The 23,684-nt window shown below is 43.7% G+C and overlaps 1 protein-coding gene across 7 annotated transcripts in view; it reads left to right on the top strand.

Moving 5' to 3' along the window:
• Positions 1-23,684, top strand: part of ANKRD17 (ankyrin repeat domain 17) — a 107,566-nt gene that overhangs the window by 67,101 nt on the left and 16,781 nt on the right. For 2 of the 7 annotated variants that reach the window (XM_083407355.1, XM_083407357.1), the window contains exons 14-26: positions 2,455-2,557; positions 4,390-5,148; positions 7,853-8,001; positions 9,027-9,138; positions 10,039-10,184; positions 11,352-11,494; positions 13,290-13,503; positions 15,334-15,509; positions 16,621-16,783; positions 17,552-17,647; positions 18,650-18,766; positions 21,017-21,188; positions 22,794-23,241. In XM_083407355.1, coding sequence (XP_083263481.1) covers positions 2,455-2,557; positions 4,390-5,148; positions 7,853-8,001; positions 9,027-9,138; positions 10,039-10,184; positions 11,352-11,494; positions 13,290-13,503; positions 15,334-15,509; positions 16,621-16,783; positions 17,552-17,647; positions 18,650-18,766; positions 21,017-21,188; positions 22,794-23,241 — 2,798 coding nt within the window. The remainder of the gene's footprint in view (positions 1-2,454; positions 2,558-4,389; positions 5,149-7,852; positions 8,002-9,026; positions 9,139-10,038; positions 10,185-11,351; positions 11,495-13,289; positions 13,504-15,333; positions 15,510-16,620; positions 16,784-17,551; positions 17,648-18,649; positions 18,767-21,016; positions 21,189-22,793; positions 23,242-23,684) is intronic. The other 5 variants (XM_083407356.1, XM_083407359.1, XM_083407360.1 and 2 more) reach the window with 3 other exon arrangements.

Here is a 23,684-nt window from a genome sequence, read left to right as displayed (position 1 = left end):
TAACCAGACCAGACTTCATTTCACAGGGACCAGTCCTGCATCTGGACTCAGCCTAGCAGTACCTAACTGCCTGGCATTTGAATGGCAATGTCTGAAGAACTAGGAACTCTCACTGATTTCCACAATTGTGCACTCCCGACACCCCTTCACAACCCACATCTACCAGATGATGTGGAGAGCCTTTCTTAAATGGCCCAGGCAAGTTTTGGCGGAAACCACCTCCATCCCTGACTTCCTGTAGGTGTTCCTACAGGAAGGCCTTCAACAAGGGCTCAAAACTTATACTCCTAAACAACAAGCGGTGGCCAATTCTTCTATAATATTAATAATAATAATAATATCTGACTAAGTTGCGCCAGCCACCCTGGGCTGCTCCCAACAAAATATTAAAAGCATTCTATTCTGGCATGGCCATATATGCCTGCTCTGACCACTCACTAGTAAAACACTTGCTCCATGGAGCCGTTCTCCAAAGCCCTCCAGTTATTCATCGTTTTCCTTCCTGGAATCTTCACAAGGTGCTCTCAGCTCTCCAATGACCAGCTTTTGAGCCACTGAAACAAGTACCATTGAAGATCCTCTCTTTTCATGTCCTGTTCCTGGTTCCATCACCTCAGCCCACAGAGTCTTCAAGATCAATGCCCTTTTGGTAGCAAGGCGTCTTGGTGTCTTCCATAGTGACAGAGTGATTCTCCAGTTGGATACCACCTTCCTTCCCAAGGGGCTGTTTCACTTTCCGTAAGAAGTAATCTCGCCCACCTTCTTCCCAAATCCATCACACAACTTGGAGAAGGCTTGGCGTTCCCTCGATGTCTGCCCAACACTGAAGGTATATATTGCCCATACAAAGGACATACAACAAACTTCTTCCCTCTTTGTCTCATTTCACCGCTTCTTCCTGGAGCACAGGGTGACACCAACTATGCTTCCCAGATGGATAAAAGCATCCTTTTCACTGTCCTACAAAGCACAGAAACTGCCTGTTCCCAAACAACCGACCGCCCATTCCATGAGAGCAGTGGCAACTTCTGCTGCTTTTTCTACAAATGCCTCCTTGTTAGAAATATGCAGAGCAGTGACCTGAGCGTCCCCAAGCACGTTCACCAGGCACTTTTAAGTTGGATGCCTTTGCTTCCTCTGAAGTGGCATTTGTTGAGGGTCTTATAACAGGCTCTCCCACCGTAATAACTTGTTGCAATTGAAACCCACCCTAGCTGGGTGATCTTTTGTATGTCCCAGCCCAGTGATGCTACGCTAGCAACCGAAATAGTACTATTGTACCTACCTGAAGGGTAGATCTGCTAGTCTAGTGTAACATCTCTGGGGCCACGCTTTTGCGTAGCCCGCAACACCTCTTCCCACCTCTATTTGTGCAGTTAGCTTTCAGTTAATGGTTTGGTGTGAGAAATAGATTAATGATATTCCGAATTTCAGTTCTGGACTGTTGATGCTTGTTGAGTACGCAAAACTGAAGAGGGGCCAGCCTATTTTTTTGTAAAAGCTACTCCTGCCTTCGTCCGCTAGAGGCACAATAAGACCCAACCCAGTGATACTACATTGGACAAGCAGATCTACCTTTTGTGGGAATGTTCAGGGGTGCAGGAGAGGATATATTGACTAATTATATCCTTATCCAACTTGTGCTAACAAGTTCCCAAAATATCAGCAGAGTTTATAGACATTCCCCTTTAAGTTCGCAACGGTAACGTCTGCACAGGTTTGCTAGAACCTCTATAATAATTACTCTGGTAATTTCCCCTTTGTTCCCTCTTAAAATACAAGACACGACAGAGTCTTCATAAAGGTATAAAAGAGTTTACTCACGTTCTGTTCACAATATGATCCCAGAAGGCAGACAGCTTAAAAAGGTAAAATACACTCGGAATCTATCTTGTAGCAAGATAGTCCTTATCTCCTCTCTTGCTTGGGAGCCAAGAGAGCATCCTTAGATGTTTCCTCATCGAAGGAAGATGGCAGAGAGAGAGAGATGGCTGCCTGCCCTGTGCTTTTATCATTTACCTGCACAGGTGAGGCCACACCCACCTCTGGTCACATGCGGAGGAAGTCCGTCCCCAGGAAGTTTACCTGCTTGCTAGACAGACATCCCTCCCCATGTTCTAACATGTACACTCTAGGAATGTTGTCATTGACTGCTCCTGTGTTTACATCCCACACCTTTCAGGTAGGCACAGTGGTACTTTTTACCCAGTTAACTCTTGAGATGAGTATGTGGACAATTTTGTGGCTTCGCACTTGTCTTAAAGCAATTTTCATTACACTAGGATAGCTACTTCTGTTAGTACAAATCAACGCATAAGCCGTCTGAAGCTGTAACTGTTGGTGCTGAGTCTATTGTATGAACTGTGAGATGTTTACACATGCCACTTCGTTGGAACAGTTTGTTTTGGTCATGTAGGACAACAAAGAATGTAACCTTCGTGTCCCCTGTTCTAGGCTCCTCGTGTACCAGTGCAGGCACTTCCCATGGTCGTCCCTCCCCAAGAGCCTGACAAACCCCCCGCCAACGTCGCCACAACCCTCCCCATCAGAAATAAAGGTCAGTTGTAGTTCTACAGATTATCAGTAAAATACGTTTTGTAGGTGTCATGTTAGGATTGCTTTCAATTCTTCAGCATCTCTCTAGTTTCTCTAGTGGGTATTTGTGGAAAACAAAATTATTAAGGGATGTTTTCCAGGAAATCCGTCTTTATGTATAAGTTAGCTAAATTGCTAGCTTGGGTTTTCACACTAATAAGGAGACATTTTTCATGGTGGTTCAACTGAGAGATAATTGTGTTACAATTGTTCTGGCAGAATTTCTGGCTAGCACTACACCGATAAATTTTGAAATGCGTGCCCTTTGAATGTTGTCATTAAAATATTATCGTTAGGTATAATTTTTAACACATTTATCCTTTTTAAGATACACTTCTCTGTAAAGGATTGTTAATAACTCTCCTATATTTGGGAGAAAGGAGTCAACAACTTATTTAGAAACTGGGGTGCTTGCATTCAGATGAGGGGATGTTGCCTTCTATCTCACTGTGTTTTTGTTTGTGTATTAAAATAAAAGTGTAACTCTGTCCCTAGTGATGCATCTGCAGCTAAATCACTGTAATGTTGCTCAAAGTGGTTAAAAAAACAACACAACCCATGAAAAGACTTGTAATCTAGCAGTTGTTATTCTGCTGTGATGGGATTATTTGCTTTTCAGTTCAGGAAACTCAGATTGGTGGCATGTGCAAAGCCACTTCTTACATAGAACATGGAAGTGTACTCACTGCAGGCTTTTTTAATGATTTCCATTTTTGAAGATTGGGCACTGTGCACAAGCCCTCAAATGTTAAAAGGTAAAGGGACCCCTGACCATTAGGTCCAGTCATGACCGACTCTGGGGTTGCCGCGCTCATCTCCCTTTATTGGCCGAGGGAGCCGGCGTACAGCTTCCGGGTCATGTGGCCAGCATGACTAAGCCGCTTCTGGCAAACCAGAGCAGTTCACAGAAACGCCGTTTACCTTCCCGCTGGAGTGGTACCTATTTATCTACTTGCACTTTTGGGTGTGCTTTCGAACTGCTAGGTTGGCAGGAGCAGGGACCGAGCAACGGGAGCTCACCCCATCGCAGGGATTTAAACTGCTGACCTTCTGATCGGCAAGCCCTAGGCTCTGTGGTTTAACCCACAGCGCCACCCGTGCTAACAAGCTAACATTTTTAGTAAGGTACCAATATAGTGTTTAAACTTCATAGAGGCATTCAAAGAATGTGTTTTTGCATTAACCGATGCACACACCAGCCACACTTCCAGCATCCCTTGCCGCTTGACCTCTATCCTTCCCACATTGAGTATGGTGATCTGAATGGGAATTCTTCACACATTTGGTTTGAACATGCTTAGTATCTCACTGCTGCCGAGAACCTCGGTCCTGCAGGTTTCCAGATCTTGAGGAAGATTCTAAGCACTTTCAGTCAAATGTCCATAGCCTCTTCCTTCATCCCTCCCCAATCAATGCGGGAAGGTTGGGGGTGTAGTGTGGACATGGGAATGGGGTCATATGGACTGCACCCTACAATTTAAGCGCATGTGTGTTCTTTGACTGGCAAGTAGGTTGCAAAGCACTTGACTGCAGTTTTGTACCCTTTTTATATGAAGTGCACAGCTATTGTACAATATCTGTACCCTGAAGCAACCAAGCTCTTTTGGTTTACAATCTTAATTCCTCAATAAAATGCTCAGAAGAAAAATAGGTATGTCTCTCTTCCCCATAGAGACAGTTCACCTTTTGTGGATTCCACAATGTGTTTGTGCTTTCTTGATCAGTAAGTCTGTAATGAGAATGCTGTTCACCTGCACTGCCATTTGGTTCTGAGGGGGTTTCTCTTTCACACAGCCACTTCCAAACAAAAGTCCAGCAACCATTTGCAACCAAACAGCCCAGATGTACAAGGTTACATCGCCAATCAGTCTCCAGAGAGTATTGTTGAGGAGGCTCAGGGCAAGCTGACAGAGTTGGAGCAAAGGATAAAGGAGGCCATAGAGAAGAACGCCCAGCTGCAGTCTTTGGAATTGGCACATGCTGACCAGCTGACCAAGGAGAAGATTGAGGAGCTGAACAAAACGAGAGAGGAGCAAATTCAGAAGAAGCAAAAGATCTTGGAGGAGCTGCAGAAAGTAGAGCGGGAACTGCAGCTGAAAACCCAGCAGCAACTGAAAAAGCAATACCTGGAGGTGAAAGCGCAGAGAATTCAACTTCAGCAGCAGCAGCAGCAGCAACAATCGTGTCAGCACTTAGGACTTCTGACTCCCGTTGGAGTAGGAGAGCAGCTGACCGAGGGAGACTATGCACGGTTGCAACAGGTGGACCCGTACTTGCTCAAAGACGATCCCCAGCAAACGGCGGCCCAGATGGGCTTCGCTCCAATCCAGCCTCTTGCAATGCCTCAAGCTTTGCCTCTTTCTGCGGGTTCCTTACCTCCAGGGTCTATTGCAAATCTTACAGAACTGCAAGGTGTCATAGTTGGACAGCCAGTACTGGGCCAAGCACAACTTACAGGGCTGGGGCAAGGAATTCTGACAGACGCACAGCAGGGGTTAATGGTAGCCAGCCCTGCCCAGACCCTCAATGACACGCTGGATGACATCATGGCAGGTGTGTATAACTTGTTACATACAAGTGCAATGTCGTATGCTTAAAAATAAAAATAAAAAAAACAGTTGAGGCATGCCAACATTTTTATTTTCTTTCAGCTTTACAAAGCCTGGGTTGTTTTGGCCCCTTATTTTAGAATTACCTGAAATAGAAGTGAAACCAACATTCACATTTAAGTTTGCTTTTGGCGAGTTACGTTGTCCCTTTTAGTCCCAAGCTCCGGAAGTCAGAGGTTTTTTGCCTTGATAAAGGATGCTGTGTTCCTTGCCCGCTCCCATGAATTAATTTCTCTTTTGAATTACAGCCCATTCATGTTTCTGAAATACATGAAAAATACTTTGAATTAACACTTTGAATTATAGAAGAACATTACTTTGGGAAGGAGGACTTGGATAAGAAATTTAATTTTCTACTTTTTTTACTTCCACAGTAATGTTCTGAAGAGCTCATAGCCAAGATCGATCTAGCCATATTAATGCGCTCCTTCCAGAGCTCTGTGGCTGCAACAGAGTTCTTCATTCCCTTCCATCCCCATTGCATAAACAGAGCTAAACAAGGAAGGCCTTTTCTGCATGGACCTCCATTTGGGCAAATTGACTCTGGGTTTAAACTGGCATTCCTTTGTTAACCTGAGTTCATGGTTGTTTTGGTTTAGCAGGATAGGTGTTCCCAGTTCAGATTCATCTGGCCATTCACAACTAGACATCTTTTGGTCAACGCTTTGAACACACGAGAAGCAGAAAGTTAGCAGTAGTGAAAATAGGGTTGTCACCATAACCTGGCTTTTTAAAGATGCTCTGTGCTGCCATTTGTAAATTTTACTAGTTTACAAGTATTGAAGCTTCGCTCTTCAGGCCAAAGAGTTTACTGTGCAAGTCAAGCTGCCCTTTCTCCTTGCATCTGCCACAGGCCCTTCATTTCTTTTCAGCAGCCTTAGCCGGCTTTATTACATGTATCTAGAAGACCTTCATTTGGGTCATTTGGCAAATCCACCCAAAGAATTCTGACACACATCTGGCTCTTGGGTTATTTGACCTTAAATATTCCAACTGGTCCGTGACTTGGCCAGAAATCCGTTTTTTGGTTTGTTTTTTTTAAAGTATAGGGGCAAGTTGGAATTTCATTTACACAAAGAAGTTGTTTAGCACCCTTTCAGAAGCTTTGTAATGTTGGTAGAATTTTGGTAATTTTCATCTTCTGGTGTGTAGACAGCTTGTTTCTTGATACCAGTCATATTGAATCTGAGTTTGAGCAGTTAGTGGTGTTCTTGCCCCGTGCTCTCATAGTTATAGCCATGTACTGATACATAAAGATGTTAACCTTAATTATAGGATAAAAGGTATGAGAGACCACAACATGGTAATTTACTTGCTCAAAAAATTCATAATCTGCTGGCAGTTAAGATTTGTTTCAGTGTGTATCAATGTTTTCTAAGACAATTAAAATAAAGATAATGTGAGCTCTGACTCTGAATTTGCTATTTCTTGTTCGACATCAAATTCTTAAGGTTTTGATTCCCCCCGGATATTTTTTTGGGTGAGAGAAGCTTCTTAAAGATATTTAATGCAATTGACTTAATTCAAGGACTGGTTCACATGTCATCCTAAACCTTGGCTTCTCTGGGAGCAGGGCTCGGGCAGGTCCCCCCCCCCCCCCCGCTTTCCCTGAATCCCTTTACGTCGTTTGTACCCAGGAATCATGGTTTGTAACAAATTATCGCATTTACTTGAATGTAATGTGCACCTTTTTTGGCGAAATTTCATCGCGAAAATTAGGATGTGCATAAGATACGATGGCGCTTTAGATTCGATTGCAACCTTGAAAAACACCGCTGACATACTTTTTTGGTTTCAAGGTTGTGAAAATCGAGGTGTGCATTAGATTCGATGGCGCATTAGATTCGCATAAGTACAGTATAGTTAGCTTAAACTAGCTTCAGAAAGCATGATTTGAAGTCAGATTGTTCTGAAACTGATATGAGTTTAAACAAGAGGCTCTGGTCTGGATGCCACAACAATCAAACTGTTAAGAAAGGTGAAAGTAAAGCAATTGTAGTCCTCCTGGCCATTCAGGAGCCCAAGACTCACAAGAATTCCTACATATGGTTGTCTCACTAAAGCATGCCTTTGTATGACATGCAAACTGGGCCAGTGCCTTCTTATCCTAGGTCAGATATTTTGAGCATAGTTCCCTGAGTTAAGCAATCCCTATAGTTCTTCTCACTAAATACTCTGACCCATACATAATTGTAACTTTGTGGTTTTTGTTTTTCAGACTGTTGGGTAGAAGCAGATATATTTTAAGAGGGATTGCAGGATGGCTGTTGGGTTCTAACAATCCAGTCCCAGATAGCCATTTTTTAAATGTCAAACCTCTGTTCTATCCAACCTTCCATTTCTCAGCAACTCTTATCCGACATAGCAGTACATTCCAAACAAGAATTAATTTGGTACACACTAAATTTTGGATTGCTCTCATTAGGGCCAAATGCTGTCATCTGCCCCCATACAGCTGACTCCTCTGGGCTACGTTTTTACCCCAATGAAATAAAGGCAAGAGCGTGGCATGTTTTTCCCATCTTGGCTAACATCCCACGCTTTTCCCATCTTGCCTAACATGCAGCTTTTAATTCGACCATTTTGAGAAACTTTCAGAAGTTCTAGCTAATCATACTTCTAATAACCACAATTGTTCTCTCCAATAGCAGTGAGCGGAAGAGCCTCTGCGGTGTCCAACACCCCAACCCACAGCATCGCGACGTCTGTCTCCCAACCTCAGACACCAGCTCCAAGCCCTATCATTTCTCCCTCAGCCATGCTACCGGTCTACCCTGCCATAGATATTGATGCACAGGTAAGCCAGCCATAAGCCATAGACTCACATACTCACTCCTCCTCCAGTTCTAAGAAGTTTAAAGCTGCTTCTTGTGTTTTTGAGCAAAGCACAGTTGCCTGTTACATCTGAATATCATGAGCTATGATTTGAACCTAACCGTGGTTAGAGAAAATAATCCTGGTTTGTTAGATAAAACTCTTATTACACATGAAGATGGGAGAACACGAGCCCAGTGTTTACCACAGGGTGTCCTTGTTGCATCAAATCACAGCTTGTGATATAGGAACTGGACTGCGCATGTACATTTACTCAGTTCTGAATTGTGCTTTTGTGTTTTGTTTTTGACATGGAGACAGTAGGAACATTTTTGGGAAGTATGACTCCCGGTTTAAATAATAATAATAATAATAATAATAATAATTGTTGATTTATTATTTTTTGTATTTGTATTTATTATTTGTATCCTACCCATCTGGCTGGGTTTCCCCCAGTCACTCTGGGTGGCTTCCAACAAAGACCAAAAATACCGTATTTTTTTCTCTATAAGACTCACTTTTTCCCTTCTGAAAAGTAAGGGGAAATGTGTGTGCGTCTTATGGAGCGAATGCAGGCTGCGCAGCTATCCCAGAAGCCAGAACAGCAAGAGGGATTGCTGCTTTCACTGCGCAGCGATCCCTCTTGCTGTTCCGGCTTCTGAGATTCAGAATATATTTTTTTCTTGTTTTCCTCCTCCAAAAACTAGGTGTGTCTTGTGGTCTGGTGCATCTTGTAGAGCGAAAAATACGGTACACTAAAATGTCACACATTAAAAACTTCCCTGAATTGGTGATTCTTTATCAGAGACTGAATTAGATGGATTTCCTAAATTGCACTGTGTTGATTACAAAGCAGCTTTAGAAGCAGAGCGTCTCGTCCAAAGACTCTACAGGCAATAATATTTCACATTTAATGATGCTTGTTGTTGTAGTAGTTAAATGATGTACATTTCCTTCACAAAGTATAAGGAAAGCCATTAACGTGTTGAAATGGCCTTTGTCTTCCAGACTGAGAGTAACCATGACACTGCGTTGACCCTTGCATGTGCTGGTGGACATGAGGAGCTGGTGCAAACGCTCCTAGAGCGGGGAGCTAATATTGAACACAGGGACAAAAAAGGTACATGCCTGCTGATAAAGTAATGGTATAAACAGAGTTTTCTGTAGATGACAGATTAACATATGCTGGTTTTGACCTTTAAAGCCCCATGTGGCCTAGGACTCTCGTACTTACAGGACTGCCTCTCCTGCTATGTCCCGCAGAGGACCCTAAGGTCCATGAAAAATAATAGCTTCAAGGTCCCGGGCTCTAAGGAAGACAGGCTATCCTCCACCAGGGCCAGGGCTTTTTCAGTGATGGCTCTGACCTGGTGGAATGCTCTGTCCCACGAGACTAGGGCCCTGCAGGACTTGATCTCCTTCCACAGGGCCTATAAGACACAGCTATTCCTCCTGGCCTTCAATTTGAATTAGCCTGATCCTCTTTTCCCTTTCCTCTTCTATGAAGAAACCCTTTCTGGGACCCCACATTTAAATTCTTATTCACACACCTCCTTGCTGGCCCTAGTAGGACCAACTTGGCCACTTAGCCCTGGTGATCATTCAGTGTCTACTAACTGGGGTCCCCCCCCCCAAAAAAAAATGATCCCTGAATTTTTGAATTTTATTGATATTGATGCTGCATTTTATGTTGTATTCTATGCTGTTTTTAAGTCACATTTTAATCAATGTTTTATATTTGCTGTTAGCTACCCTGAGCCTGGTTTTTAAACCGGGAAGGGTGGGGTACAAATAGAAAATTATGATTATTTATTGTTATATTCCTGTGGAAGGAGATCCTCCTCCAGCTAATGTGTGTTTCTGCTGTAGATAACATTTTCCACCTGCAAAATTAATTTCATTCCAGGTGTCCTGTATTAGGGTGGTGGTTGTTGTTTTGGTTTCCTGTTAAAATTCGTTGTTATCTTAGAAATGGGTGCAAGTCAAAAATCCTTGAGCGGTGCCTATTTTCCCCTTCCAGGATTTACCCCCCTTATTTTGGCTGCTACAGCTGGTCATGTCGGCGTTGTTGAGATCTTGTTGGATAATGGTGCAGATATTGAAGCTCAGTCTGAGAGAACCAAGGACACACCATTATCTTTAGCTTGTTCTGGAGGAAGACAGGAGGTGAAGTAAACAGTACCTATTGTTGCGTACTAACTGTGATGAATGCTTGTCATATAACTTTAATCCTTGATTCTGAACACACTCCCCAAAAGCTTGTTCAGCTGTTTCCAGTTAGAATTTACAGAATTCTAATCAATTTAAAAATAGGTGTTTCTGATCATCTCATCACTGCTGTACCAGAGGGGAGGGGAGAGCATATGAACTCCAGGCTCGTGAAGGCTAATGTTAAACATGTGTCTCCCAAACTGTTACTTCCAAACTGAGGTGCAGTATTAAAATGCCAGCTCAGCCCTGGACACGTGATATTTAACAGTAGTAATTTTTTGCTTACCATATTTTTTAACCAGTGTAACCTACTGTTTTATGTTGCTTATTTGATTGTGCAAATTACAATGGTTCTTGTTTTCAGCAACTTGGTATGTTGTTGTAAGTCACCTAAAGACCACCCTCTAGTAGATGTCTTCTTTTTCATGATTATTACTGCTATTAGCATCTTTTTAATACTGTAACTGTGATTTAAGATATCTAAGGTAGAACCGGGTTAGGAGTTTGTCAAGTCTTCTCTGTTTACTCAGATTTTCCTTGGTGCCTCAAAGGGCCAGAAAACAAGGGTGTTTACTAGGCAAAGTGATGGCAGTTATCCAAAGAACTTTAGGACTAGCTCCATGTATATAGAATCATAGAACTTCAGAGTTGGATGGGACCACGAGGGTCATCTAATCCAACAAGTGACACTACTTATTTCAAATAAGGGTTCTCTGCCCCCATTTACCTTATGGAACATGTATTTGGGAAGCTTCCACTGTGCTTCTTATGTTAAGTAGCAAAGCTGCTGTGACATGAATAAACGATACCTAATTTAGGCACCAGTTGTATATGAAGTGCCATTACAGCCCCAAGTCAATGTATAATCATCTTGCATGGTTAAAGCAGATCTTATAAGTGTTTATACCATGGCTTAGCATCACTAGTGTGGTACATAACCATACATTCTCTCTGAGCCACGTGAGCAGAATTGTGTGTTCTACCTGGGGTAACATAGGGGTGGCAATAAGCCTCCATTTCCACGCTGTTGCCTGAGGGACCTCTGATTGCAGTTCTGTGTTCAGGAAGGGAGTGATAATCATTTCTCGAAGGTAACTATTTGTATTTTTACCAACAATTCAGGTGGTGGAGCTTCTGTTAGCTAGAGGGGCAAATAAAGAGCACAGAAATGTTTCTGACTACACCCCTTTAAGCTTAGCTGCTTCTGGTGGTTATGTGAACATCATCAAAATACTGTTGAATGCCGGTGCAGAGATCAATTCAAGGCAAGTTCCCTTTTTAAGCTCCTGTTTATTTCATGCTGCTCTTGTTTCTTGTTATGTTCTTCCATTCTACCCTAGGTTCACAACAGGGTTCCAGGAGGACCCTTCTCATTCCGAGAGAAGCTTTAGACTGGGCTCTTGATCCAAAGAAAGAGAAACAGAGCAAATTACGGATGGCATCTATGCCCAGACCAGGTGCCCTGGTGGCCCTGTTGCTCCAATATACCGTATTTTTCGTGCCATAGGACGCTCTGTCCCATAGGACGCGCCTAGTTTTTTTGGGGGGAAATAAAGGAAACAATTTTTTCATTTATTTCCCCCCCAAAAGCAGGTCGGGGAAACCGAACCAGGTCGAGGAACAGCGGGATGGCAGCGCTGCGCCTCCCTGCTGTCCCCCGAGCTTGTGGGGCTGGCCGATGTCTGCCCGGCGCGCGGGGCGCTCTGCTTCAGGGTGCCCCTCGCGCTGGGCGGCAGGCTGCTATCCGCAGCGTGGGGAGCCCTGCGGGGAACTCCTGCAGGGCTCCCCACGCTGCGGATGTCTGCCCGGCGTGAGGGACGCTCTGCTTCAGGGCGCCCCTCGCGCCGGGAAGCAGGCTGCTATCTGCAGCGTAGGGAGCCCTGAGGGAACTCCCGCAGGGCTGCCTTGGCTGCGGATGTCTTCCTGAAGCCTGGAGAGCAAGAGGGGTCGGTGCGCACCGACCCCGCTCACTCTCCAAGCTTCAGCGAAAGCCTGCATTCGCCCCATAGGACACACACAGATTTCCCCTTCATTTTTGGAGGGGAAAAAGTGCGTCCTATAGGGCAAAAAATACAGTAATTTAGTGGACTTCTAGTGTCTGTTGAATCCTATTGAGATAGATTTCTCTTTTTCTCTCCAGCAGCTATATGTCCTGTAACAGAATTGATTCCTTGATATACTCTTTCTACCCTATCTAGTAATGTCAAAGCATCTTCTATGAGTCTTACCTTGATTTCATATGACAGCCCACTATTTACCATTTTACAGCTCAATGATGAACTGTGAAAGGATCCTACTAGGAGATTGTATCCTCTCCTTCTACAGTGAAGAGAAATAGTTGATAGTCTGAAGCAATGGATAGGAGAGGTTTTTGTGCATAGCAATCCTATCCAGTTTCCTGAGCCTTTGCTTTGGGAAATTCTAAAAGCAGCCATCTGGGGAGAATTCATCAGTGGATGCTGTTACTCAAAGAAAGAAAGGAACAAAACATGCACCTTACTGATCAAAGACATAGCTGAACTGGAAACTTAAAATATAAATATACAGAGAGCAATCTGCTGTAAAACAAATCCAAAGAGGAAATGAATTAAAAGCTCTTGAAATAATTATGATATTGGCTTGTAAATCTGATTATTGGCTTGTAAATTTACAAAACATGTTTAAACTAATAGGTGCTAACCATAACTAATTACACTTACAGGTACAGTGGACCCTCCGGATATGAACTTAATTCGTTCCGGGGGTCCGTACGTACCCAAAAAGTCCGCATCTAGAGGCGCTGCTCCTGCGCACTCACGCGGCGCAATAGAGTGCTTCTGTGCATGTGTGCGCGGCGAAACCTGGTTTGCCGCGTTCACAACCCAAAAGTTACGTTAACCGAAGATAACATAACCTGAGTGTCCACTGTATATGGCCTCTGTAGCTCCCATTTAGAGGTCTACAGGCACCTATAGGTTCATATGTACGTGGACTTTCATATTACAGAAATAGGTAAATGCAAATTTAAAAATCACCATGCTATATAAAGTTAAAATGTAACCTGTGTTCATTTGTTTCCAGAACTGGTAGCAAGCTGGGCATCTCTCCATTAATGTTGGCAGCCATGAATGGTCATACTGCTGCTGTTAAGCTGCTGTTGGACATGGGTTCTGATATTAATGCACAGATAGAGACCAATAGGAATACTGCCCTGACACTGGCCTGTTTCCAAGGAAGAACCGAAGTGGTTAGTCTTCTCCTCGATAGAAAAGCTAATGTTGAGCACAGAGCCAAGGTAGGAAGATCTTGGTTTAAATGTCTTAAATTTGTTAGTACTTCTATTACTTTTCACACTTCAGATGTTTGTCTGCTCAGTCTTGAATGTACACAGCCGTTTTATGTCCACCATCTGGGTAAACAAATTTTATTTGCTTCATTGGAGTGTTGACTTTATATCGTTCCTCACTGCCTTGCAAGTAACTTTGCAAAAGGTGGGATATATGCTTATTAAATACAGCAAAAAAACTCATCATGCTTTTTTATTTATTACATTTATATACTGCCCTTCTGGCAAAGCACCCAAAGAGGTTTACAGTGGTACCTCGGGTTAAGTACTTAATTTGTTCCGGAGGTCCGTTCTTAACCGGAAACTGTTCTTAACCTGAGGTACCACTTTAGCTAATGGGGCCTCCCATTGCCACCGCACGATTTCTGTTCCCATCCTGAGGTAAAGTTCTTAACCCAAGGTACTATTTCTGGGTTAGCGGAGTCTGTAACCTGAAGCGTGTGTAATCTGAAGCGTATGTAACCCGAGGTACCACTGTACTAGGCAAAATCCTAACATGGAAAAATGGGACAGAATATTTTCAGGCAAATTTTGGGAGTTGATGCTGGCTCTAGCTCCCTGGCCTGTGTTTCTTCTCTTAAGCCTTTCCTCAAGGCCCACAGACCTGCCTTAAGCAGCCCAAGGGAAGGCGGGGTTGCCCCAATAGTTATCTCATACTGTTGATGGCCCTTTCTGGGGTTGGTATCCATCCATCCATCCGAGGAGCACATGTGGTTTGTAGTCCTTTGCTTCTCTTTTAAATCATCACTATGGAGATGACGCGGGTGGCGCTGTGGGTAAAAGCCTCGGCGCCTAGGACTTGCCGATCGAAAGGTCGGCGGTTCGAATCCCCGTGGCGGGGTGCGCTCCCGTCGCTCGGTCCCAGCGCCTGCCAACCTAGCAGTTCGAAAGCACCTCCAGGTGCAAGTAGATAAATAGGGACCGCTTACCAGCAGGAAGGTAAACGGCGTTCCGTGTGCTGCGCTGGCTCGCCAGATGCAGCTTGTCACGCTGGCCATGTGACCCGGAAGTGTCTGCGGACAGTGCTGGCTCCCGGCCTCTAGAGTGAGATGAGCGCACAACCCTAGAGTCTGGCAAGACTGGTCCGTACGGGCAGGGGTACCTTTACCTTTATGGAGATGAAACAGGTTTGATGTGGATGAGGGGGTGAGTTTTAAAACGTAAGTAAAAGGAGGGAGTTCTTTATTCCCAACACGTTCTATTTGGTGAGAAGTGGAATGGGTATAAAGGGATGAATCTGTTGGATCTCTCTTCATTCAGCTGTTAATAGTTGAATATTCCATACAGTGGAGTGCCTGATAATAAACATACCTGAAGAAGTATACCTGAAGGAGCGTCTCCATCCCCATCGTTCTGCCCGGACACTGAGGTCCAGCGCCGAGGGCCTTCTGGCGGTTCCCTCGCTGCAAGAAGCCAAGTTACAGGGAACCAGGCAGAGGGCCTTCTCAGTAGTGGCACCCGCCCTGTGGAACACCCTCCCACCAGATGTCAAAAAGAAAAACAACTACCAGACTTTTAGAAGACATCGGAAGGCAGCCCTGTTTAGGGAAGCTTTTAATGTTTAATAGGTTATTGTATTTTAATATTTTGTTGGAAGCCTCCCAGAGTGGCTGGGGAAACTCAGCCACATGGGTGGGGTATAAATAATAAATTATAATAATAATAATATTATTATTATTGTGAGTTAACAGTGGTCACTGATACTCTATAAGCCAGAAATGATTGTTGCCTTCTTGCAGCTATAGCTTTTCACACATTTCTAATGTATTCTTAACCTAGACCGGCCTGACACCCTTAATGGAAGCTGCCTCTGGTGGATATGCGGACGTAGGCAGAGTTCTTCTAGACAAAGGTGCAGATGTAAACGCTCCGCCAGTCCCTTCTTCAAGAGACACAGCTCTGACCATCGCAGCAGACAAAGGGCATTACAAGTTCTGCGAGCTGCTTATTAGCAGGTACCACATTTGATACCATTTGAAGGGGAGGATCAAGAGGCCTAGGTTACAAAGAATGTCGCGGGCTCTAGGATCCTGATACGCTATCGATGGGTGTTTACTAATGAGTTTCGTTGAGCCCACACAGAAGTTGCACTTATAAGAGCAGATGAGTTGGTATGATGAGAAAATTTTGATTGGTGAATTTTTCAGGAAACAACTGTGTGTGCTTTCTTCACTGAAGGTCTGGCATTAATGTTCCGTTCCTGAGTGGCAATTCCATAATTGCAAATCCTTTTTTTTTTGCAAAAAAAATATTAGTTTTTACAATATCAATGACAAACAAAAACATAAAACAAACAAAACATAACAAACATAAATCATAACTTTATTGAAAATAACAGTTATTTACTTTGTAAAACAACTTCCTCGTTTCCCCTTAGTTGAATTTTATTGCATATCCTTATAACGGTTTTCCAAATCCCAATTTTAATACCCTTTAAATTAAACATTAACATCTTTAAAATCTTCTTCTTCTTGTATTAAACATATTATTTTATCAGTTAACATAGATACAATCCTAAGCCCTTTAAGTATCTGGATGCTATTTCCAGTTATTTTAGCTTAACAAATTTAACTAAATAATCATTAAATTTCTTCCATTCTTCATGGTGTTCCTCCTCCTTCTGGTTGCGGACTCTTCCGGTTAGATCGGCTAGCTCCATACAGTCCATCATCTTCATCTGCCATTCCCATAATTGCAATTCCAGAGGCACTACTATAGAGCAAAGCAGGAAATTCTAGTTCTGATGTGGCACTACAAGTCCTCCTATGTTAGCTGCACGATGACAGCATTACATTTTTATTATATAGGAAGAAAATAGCATCTGTTAAGATAGAAGGTGTGCAGATGCCAGGAGTTCATGTCTCAGAAATGAACTATTTCAGAGTTGTTTAGAAATGGTTTTATGAAGAGCAGCTGATGTTTTCTAGAAGTGCTGTCCCTCTAACTTCCACCACCTTTCTAAAGCCAGTTGCAGTAACCAGTCCTTCAGTTCGATTTTGTGTGTGTTTTTTTAACTGGTAAAATATGCATTCAGTATTTTGATCAGGCTTTTTGATTTTTTTGTAGGGGAGCTCACATCGATGTCCGGAACAAAAAAGGAAATACTCCATTATGGCTTGCTGCAAATGGTGGTCATTTAGATGTTGTCCAGTTGCTAGTGCAAGCTGGAGCAGATGTAGATGCTGCTGATAACAGAAAGATAACCCCGCTGATGGCAGCCTTTCGAAAGGTAGAGTGAAAGCTTTTGCTTTTAACCCCCTTGATAAAAAAGAACTACCGTATTTTTTGCTCTATAAGACTCACTTTTTCCCTCCTAAAAAGTAAGGGGAAATGTGTGTGCGTCTTATGGAGCGAATGCAGGCTGTGCAGCTATCCCAGAAGCCAGAACAGCAAGAGGGATTGCTGCTTTCACTGCGCTGCAATCCCTCTTGCTGTTCTGGCTTCTGAGATTCAGAATGTTTTTTTTCTTGTTTTCCTCCCCAAAAAACTAGGTGCGTCTTGTGGTCTGGTGCGTCTTATAGAGCGAAAAATACGGTAATTTGTTGCAGTATGAATTTGGAAATATAACTGCATCACCCACACAGTGCATGGCAGAAATTTAATAAATGGACTGCTATCTTTCCCATAGCGTACAGTTTTCAGGGGGGAGACTTGCATAACCATTGCAAAAAAAAACCAAAAAAAAAAACCAACATCATATTGGCAGTGTGTGCAATATTGCAATTGAATAAGCTGCCCTCTCTGCTTTTCTGTATCTCAGAGTATTTTCAAATGGCTTGCTTTATTAAAGAAAACGGGAGTTTTTCCTTCCCTAGCTTCACAGATTGGCAATTTTTGTATGCTTCTGAAGCTTCTGCTGCATTGGGGAATTGAGGTTGCTGCAGTTACTCTTTTCACTGAATTGTCTTTTATAGTTTAGTTATTTAACTCATATGCATTTAAATGTGCAGTCTGCCTTCATGTGAAAGGGACTAATGCTGGAAACCTTCATTCTTAGGGTCATGTGAAAGTTGTACGCTACCTGGTAAAAGAAGTCAACCAGTTCCCGTCAGATTCAGAATGTATGAGATACATAGCAACAGTTACTGACAAGGTAAGAATAATTCCCTGCTTAAATTACTCAGCAAAACTTTGGTAAAACAAGTGTCTCCCAGTAAGCTGATGAATACATCATAAGTGCTTATGAAAACCTTGCACATCTCAACCCTGAACAGCATTGGACAGACTCTCTTTCTCTGACTTTACACTCTCAATTCAGTTGTATGGCTTCATTCAAGAGCACACTGTGTTTTAGTGTGTTTAAATATTTAACCTTCCTAATCCCAAAGTATGTTACACAATTAAATACCACAGGAGGGGAGGGGAAATAAAATGCAGACCAAAGTTACCATTATTAAATTTCTTGCCACCCTTCATCCAAGGATTCTAGGAAAGTTTACAATATAAAAACACAAAAATACAAAACAATGACACCCCACACCCTCACACAGTTTAAAAGGTCATCAATAATTTAATTAGCCAAAGGTTGCAAAGCTCCTCTCCCTTCCCACTTTTTCTTAATATATTCATATCTGGTCACTGCATAAGAAGTCCTTTCCTTGGTTCCAGTCTTTTCCCCCAACCAAACTTTTTTTTTCAAAACTAGAGCACTTCTGAATCCTGTTTTGCCATTTGGAATCTCTTGACTCCCACTCTGGAGAATTCTGTCCCTGCGGCATTTGCCATTCCACACAACCTTCCCAAAGCAATTACAACCCGTTAGCTTTTACTGGCAGAATAAAACCCCTCTCACAATGTGCTCTCTTGTTTGTCTCCTCTCCAGCCATCCTTCCATTCTTACACGAGGAGACACAGCATATCCACAGTCATTAGCAGTTCAGCCCCTTTAATGCCATAGGAGCCTTCCAATCCATTCCTTTCATTTCTGCACTCTTGCCTGTTTGTTAAGCAGCTTCCCTTCCTTTGCAGCCACAATGAGCCCCTCGTGCTCCCTGTCAGTTCCCTTCTTGCAGTGTTTGAGGCTGGTACATCCATTATTTGTTCAACTGCTTGTGCCAGTTCAGAAATGATGTTCTTTTTTGCATTGTCATCGCAGGAAATGCTGAAGAAGTGCCACCTCTGTATAGAATCAATTGTTCAAGCCAAAGACAGGCAGGCTGCTGAAGCAAACAAGAATGCAAGCATTCTTTTAGAGGAGTTGGATTTGGAGAAGGTAAGTAACGCTGCAAGTTCAGATTTCCACTTTAAAACACTTTATAGGCTGGCTTTCTGTAGTTGCTCAAGGCAGGTCATGAAAGAATGGGGGGGGGGATAGCCATCAAAAAACACTCCTTGTGGTTGAGTTGAGGAATCCCCCTACTGTAGGGTTACCAGACGTCCCCGTTTCCCGGGGACAGTCCCCAGATTTGCAAATAAGTCCCCGGACAATTTCCATCCCTGGAATGTCCCCGGATTTCATCTAATGTCCCTGGGAAATGCAGCAGCGGCAGTCTCAGCAGTCCGGAGCAGTTGGCTCTGGCTGGCTTCAGGAGCTGCTTGGAAGTCCCCATATGATGGTGGTGGAGGAGCTCTAAGATGCAGCTTCCGGGCTGCCTCCACCTTCCCTGACCCCAGCAACTAAGCTGTGAAGGGAGGCTTCATGCTTGCCTATTGGAGCAACCGCCCAACTCCTACTTGCGTGCAAGCAGGAGTGGGGCGGAGATCTCTCAGCCGTGAAGGGAGGCTTCACGCTGCCTATCAGAGCTTGTGTGCAAGCAGGAGGTGGCAGGGATCTCTCAGTTAGGCAAGGGGAAGCCTCCCTTCCCAGCTGAGGGATCCCTGCCCCCTCCTGCTTGCACGCAAGTAGGAATGGGAATGGGGCTGCTCCGATGGGAAGGGAGGCGTTGCGCTGCCCCAAGCTAGCCGCTGCCTGGGCTCTCTGCCCTCTTCCCCCGTCTTTCATGCCTGATCCACCGCTTCCCCACCACCACCACCGAAGAACCAACAACTCGGGCTGCCCAGGCTCATGGAGAAAGGAGATAGAAGCCTCGGAGGAAGGCGAAACCTGGCGGTTGAGGTCAAGGTGGCGGCCGTCCCTCTGCCCCCGCCATCACTTCAGCATCAACGTCCCGAACGTGTCGTATTTACTTACTTAATTAATAAAAGGGTCCCGGATTCATTGAAAACAATCTGATAACCTTACCCTACTGTCTCCCTGAAAACGAAAAATTGCTAAAATGTTTAGTTCCTAGCTGAAATACAGTGGTGCCCCACAAGACGAATGCCTCGCAAGACGGAAAACCCGCAAGACGAAAGGGTTTTCCGTCTGCAGAGGCGCTTCGCAAGACGAATTTCCCTATGGGCTTGCTTCGCAAGACGAAAATTGACGAAAAATTTTGAGGGTTTTTTTTGCTCCAAAACCCCTTTTTCTGAATCGCTAAGCTGCTAAAAGCATTTTAGCAGCAAAACTGCTAATCCCTTAAGCCTTAAAAAGCCGTTTTTAGCCCTTAAAGTGCCAATAGCGCTAATAGCGCTAATCCGTCAATGGGCTTGCTTCGCAAGACGAAAAAACCGCAAGACGTAAAGACTCGCGGAACGGATTCTTTTCGTCTTGTGAGGCACCACTGTAATCGCCCTGAATACACTGTGGGGCCAGAGGTTAACCTCCTCCATGAGTGGAAAGCCTTTATGTTTTAACTTGAGAGGCTCTTCCAATAGAATCACAGAACTGTAGAGTTGGAAGGGACCACGGGGGTCATCTAGCCCAACCCCCTGCAATGCAGGAATCTTTTCCCCAATGTGAGAACCCAAAACCTTCAGATTAAAAGTCTCATGCTTTGCCATTCAAGCAATCCCAGCTTCTGCGGCTCAAAGTGGGCTCATTGATAGACAGCTTGCCCCAAAAGCTTGATTCGAGGTCATATAATTTTCCCCTCTGCTGGTTTTCCGCTTGGTCTGGATGCAGGATGATCAAATTAGCCACTTCACCTTGGGCCTTGGACAGTGGGCTTGGGCAAGTTTCTCTTCCCACTAGCTCAGCCTTCCAGTGTGGGGAACTAGTTTAGAACTCTTGGAAGGCAGGGTATTCTTATAAGTAATCAGCTGAGACTGGTGAACAGCATCCCGTCTCTTCCTAATGCTAAGCTGTACAGCCTTATGTGCCCAAGGTGCACTTTCCTTTTGGCAGTTTCCTTTCATCGCTGTTGAATGAATTTGACTTGCAGGGAGCCAGTGTGGTGTAGTGGTTAAGAGCGGTAGTCTCATAATCTGGGGAACCGGGTTCGCGTCTCCGCTCCTCCACATGCAGCTGCTGGGTGACCTTGGGCCAGTCACACTTCTTTGAAGTCTCTCAGCCCCACTCACCTCACAGAGTGTTTGTTGTGGGGGAGGAAGGGAAAGGAGATTGTTAGCCGCTTTGAGACTCCTGAAGGGGAGTGAAAGGCGGGATATCAAATCCAAACTCTTCTTCTTCTTCTTCTTGCAGCTACGGGAAGAAAGCAGAAGGCTGGCATTAGCTGCTAAAAGAGAGAAGAGAAAGGAGAAGAGAAGGAAGAAAAAGGAAGAGCAAAGGAGGAAGCTGGAAGAAATAGAGGCAAAAAACAAAGAGAATTTTGAACTGCAGGCTGCTCAAGAAAAGGAAAAACTCAAAGCTGAAGGTAGGTATTTGATTTGTACCCCATGGGCTCAGAGCAGGTGTCAGCAGTTGTCTAAAATGGATGTTCTTCCATTTTCAACATCTCGTCCTCTGAAACGCAACTAAATGTTAAATCATTAAATCCTGTCAACTTGAATATATTCAATTGGAAATGATTACAAATTATTGAAGGAAAGAGGACATTGCCATAGATCAGTGCTAAAATCATGGGATAAAGATAAATGGCAGTCAATTACAGAGTTTCTCTGCAACTGGTTTTTCCTTTCAACCGTCATAATAAGCATTTCACTAGGGGAGGGCTTTTTGTTTGTTGGTTTTGCAAAGGACTACCACTCTTGACACGTGCAGTGGGGAAAACATTGCCTTTCATGAGCTTTTGGATAAAGCACCTGGGTTGGGATCCAATTAGCTGCTTAGGTTTACACAAAGATATTGAATTCCAATTGGGGCATTTGGCTACCTTGTGAGCCGCTGATCCTCCAAATCATCTGTCTAATTCTGATCGAACCTCTCTCTAAACAGCAGTTTGACGCAAGGCGCTCAAAGTTGTAGATTGAAGTAGAATAAGTGTGGAGACTCCACGGACTTGTGGAAGTTGTTACACGATTCTTTGGATCCTGGTATTGAAGAGGTTGCATACCAAGGCCAATAGGCAGAACATAACAGGCATTTATTCACTGTTCAGTCCTAATTATAGTTGGTTCTCAACTTGCATATTAGTAAATAAGCATTTATTATAAAAACAAGAGACTTGTGGCATAATAAATACACATTTATTTGTGTCACAGATTCATCAGAGGGACAAAATAATATCCTGAGTTGCCATAATAAATTTGTGCCATGAGACTCTTTGAGTTGTTGTTGTTTGCTGAAAGCAACTAACATGGCTACGCCTCTGGAAAGTATCCCTTAGAGCAGGCAGAGGCAAACTCGGCCCTCCAGATGTTTTAGGACTACAACTCCCATCATCCCTGACCCCTGGTCCTGTTAGGTAAGGATGATGGGAGTTGTAGTCCAAAAACAGCTGGAGGGCCAAGTTTGGCCATCACTGCCTTAGAGCATATCAAAGTAGGAATCAGCCTTTCTCAATTGCAAATACTTAACTAAAATTGCTTATGTGAATACATTGTGGTTTATTCCAATATGTCATTATCCACCTATGCAAATAATAATTTGTGCCCATGTAAGCATGTTTCTAATCGAAAGTATTTGGAATCGCCTTATCCCAGGCCATTCAGATATGACTGTCCGCTTGTAAACCTTTTCCATAGGTTGTTCTGAGAGCTTAATCTTTCCAAACCCTCTTCATGTGGAAAGGCAATAAAGTTATCTTATCAATCAATCCCTAAACCCAGGTGTTCCAGTTCCTTGGATATTTGTAAATTACAATTGCAAATTATTTTAAACTGCTTTTAGAAATTGTGTGTGTGTGTGTGTGTGTGTGTTAGGCCATATGCACTAGGTAAATAGGTTTGAAATACGAAGGATGTTTGTGTTGTAGAAGTGACTTGCATTGATCTTCATGGGCCAGTAGCATAGTAAAAACCTGTCCAGGCAAGATGATTACTGTGGACTTTAGTCAATTCTTCTTCTCGTTCTCAATTAGATGAGCCAGGGATCCTTACAGAACCACCCAGTGCTACCACAACGACCACCATAGGTATATCTGCAACATGGACAACTTTGGCAGGTTCCCATGGCAAAAGAAACAATACTGTCACTACGAGCAGCTCTAAGAGGAAAAGCAGGAGAAACAAAATTGGCCAAGATACTGTTCAGATCATCTTTGATGATCAGCTCCCCATCTCCTATTCTCAACCAGAGAAAATAAATGGCGAATCCAAAAGCAGCAGTACCAGTGAAAGTGGTGATAGTGACAACATGAGGATTTCCAGCTGTAGTGATGAAAGCAGCAATAGTAACAGCAGCCACAAGAGTGACAGTCTTTCTTCCACAGCAGTCACTAATGCTCAGAGCAACAAGAAGCAGCCATCGGTGCTGGTCACTTTCCCAAAAGAAGAGCGAAAAGCAGTTTCTGGGAAATCGTCAGTCAAGTAAGCTACTTTAGCTTTTGCACACATACACACACACAAACAAGTTGTAATCTCATCTCTTGGGATGTTAATAATAATAATAATAATAATAATAATAATAATTTATTATTTGTACCCCGCCCATCTGGCTGGGTTTCCCCAGCCACTGTGGGCGGCTTCCAACAAAGATGAAAAATACACTAAAATGTCACATATTAAAAACTTCCCTGAACAGGGCTGCCTTCAGATGTCTTCTGAATGTCAGGTAGTTGTTTATCGCTTTGACATCTGATGGGAGGGCGTTCCACAGGGCGGGTGCCACTACCGAGAAGGCCCTCTGCCTGGTTCCCTGTAACTTGGCCTCTTGCAGTGAGGGAACCGCCAGAAGGCCCTCGGAGCTGGACCTCAGTGTCCGGGCAGAACGATGGGGGTGGAGACCCTCCTTCAGCGTTCTCAATGCTTCC

The sequence above is a fragment of the Podarcis tiliguerta genome, assembly GCF_965153285.1.
Source record: "Podarcis tiliguerta genome assembly, chromosome: 13".
Lineage (NCBI taxonomy): Eukaryota > Metazoa > Chordata > Lepidosauria > Squamata > Lacertidae > Podarcis > Podarcis tiliguerta.
The sequence above is the reverse complement of the archived record's forward strand: the minus strand, read 5'-3'. Positions and strand labels throughout refer to the sequence as shown.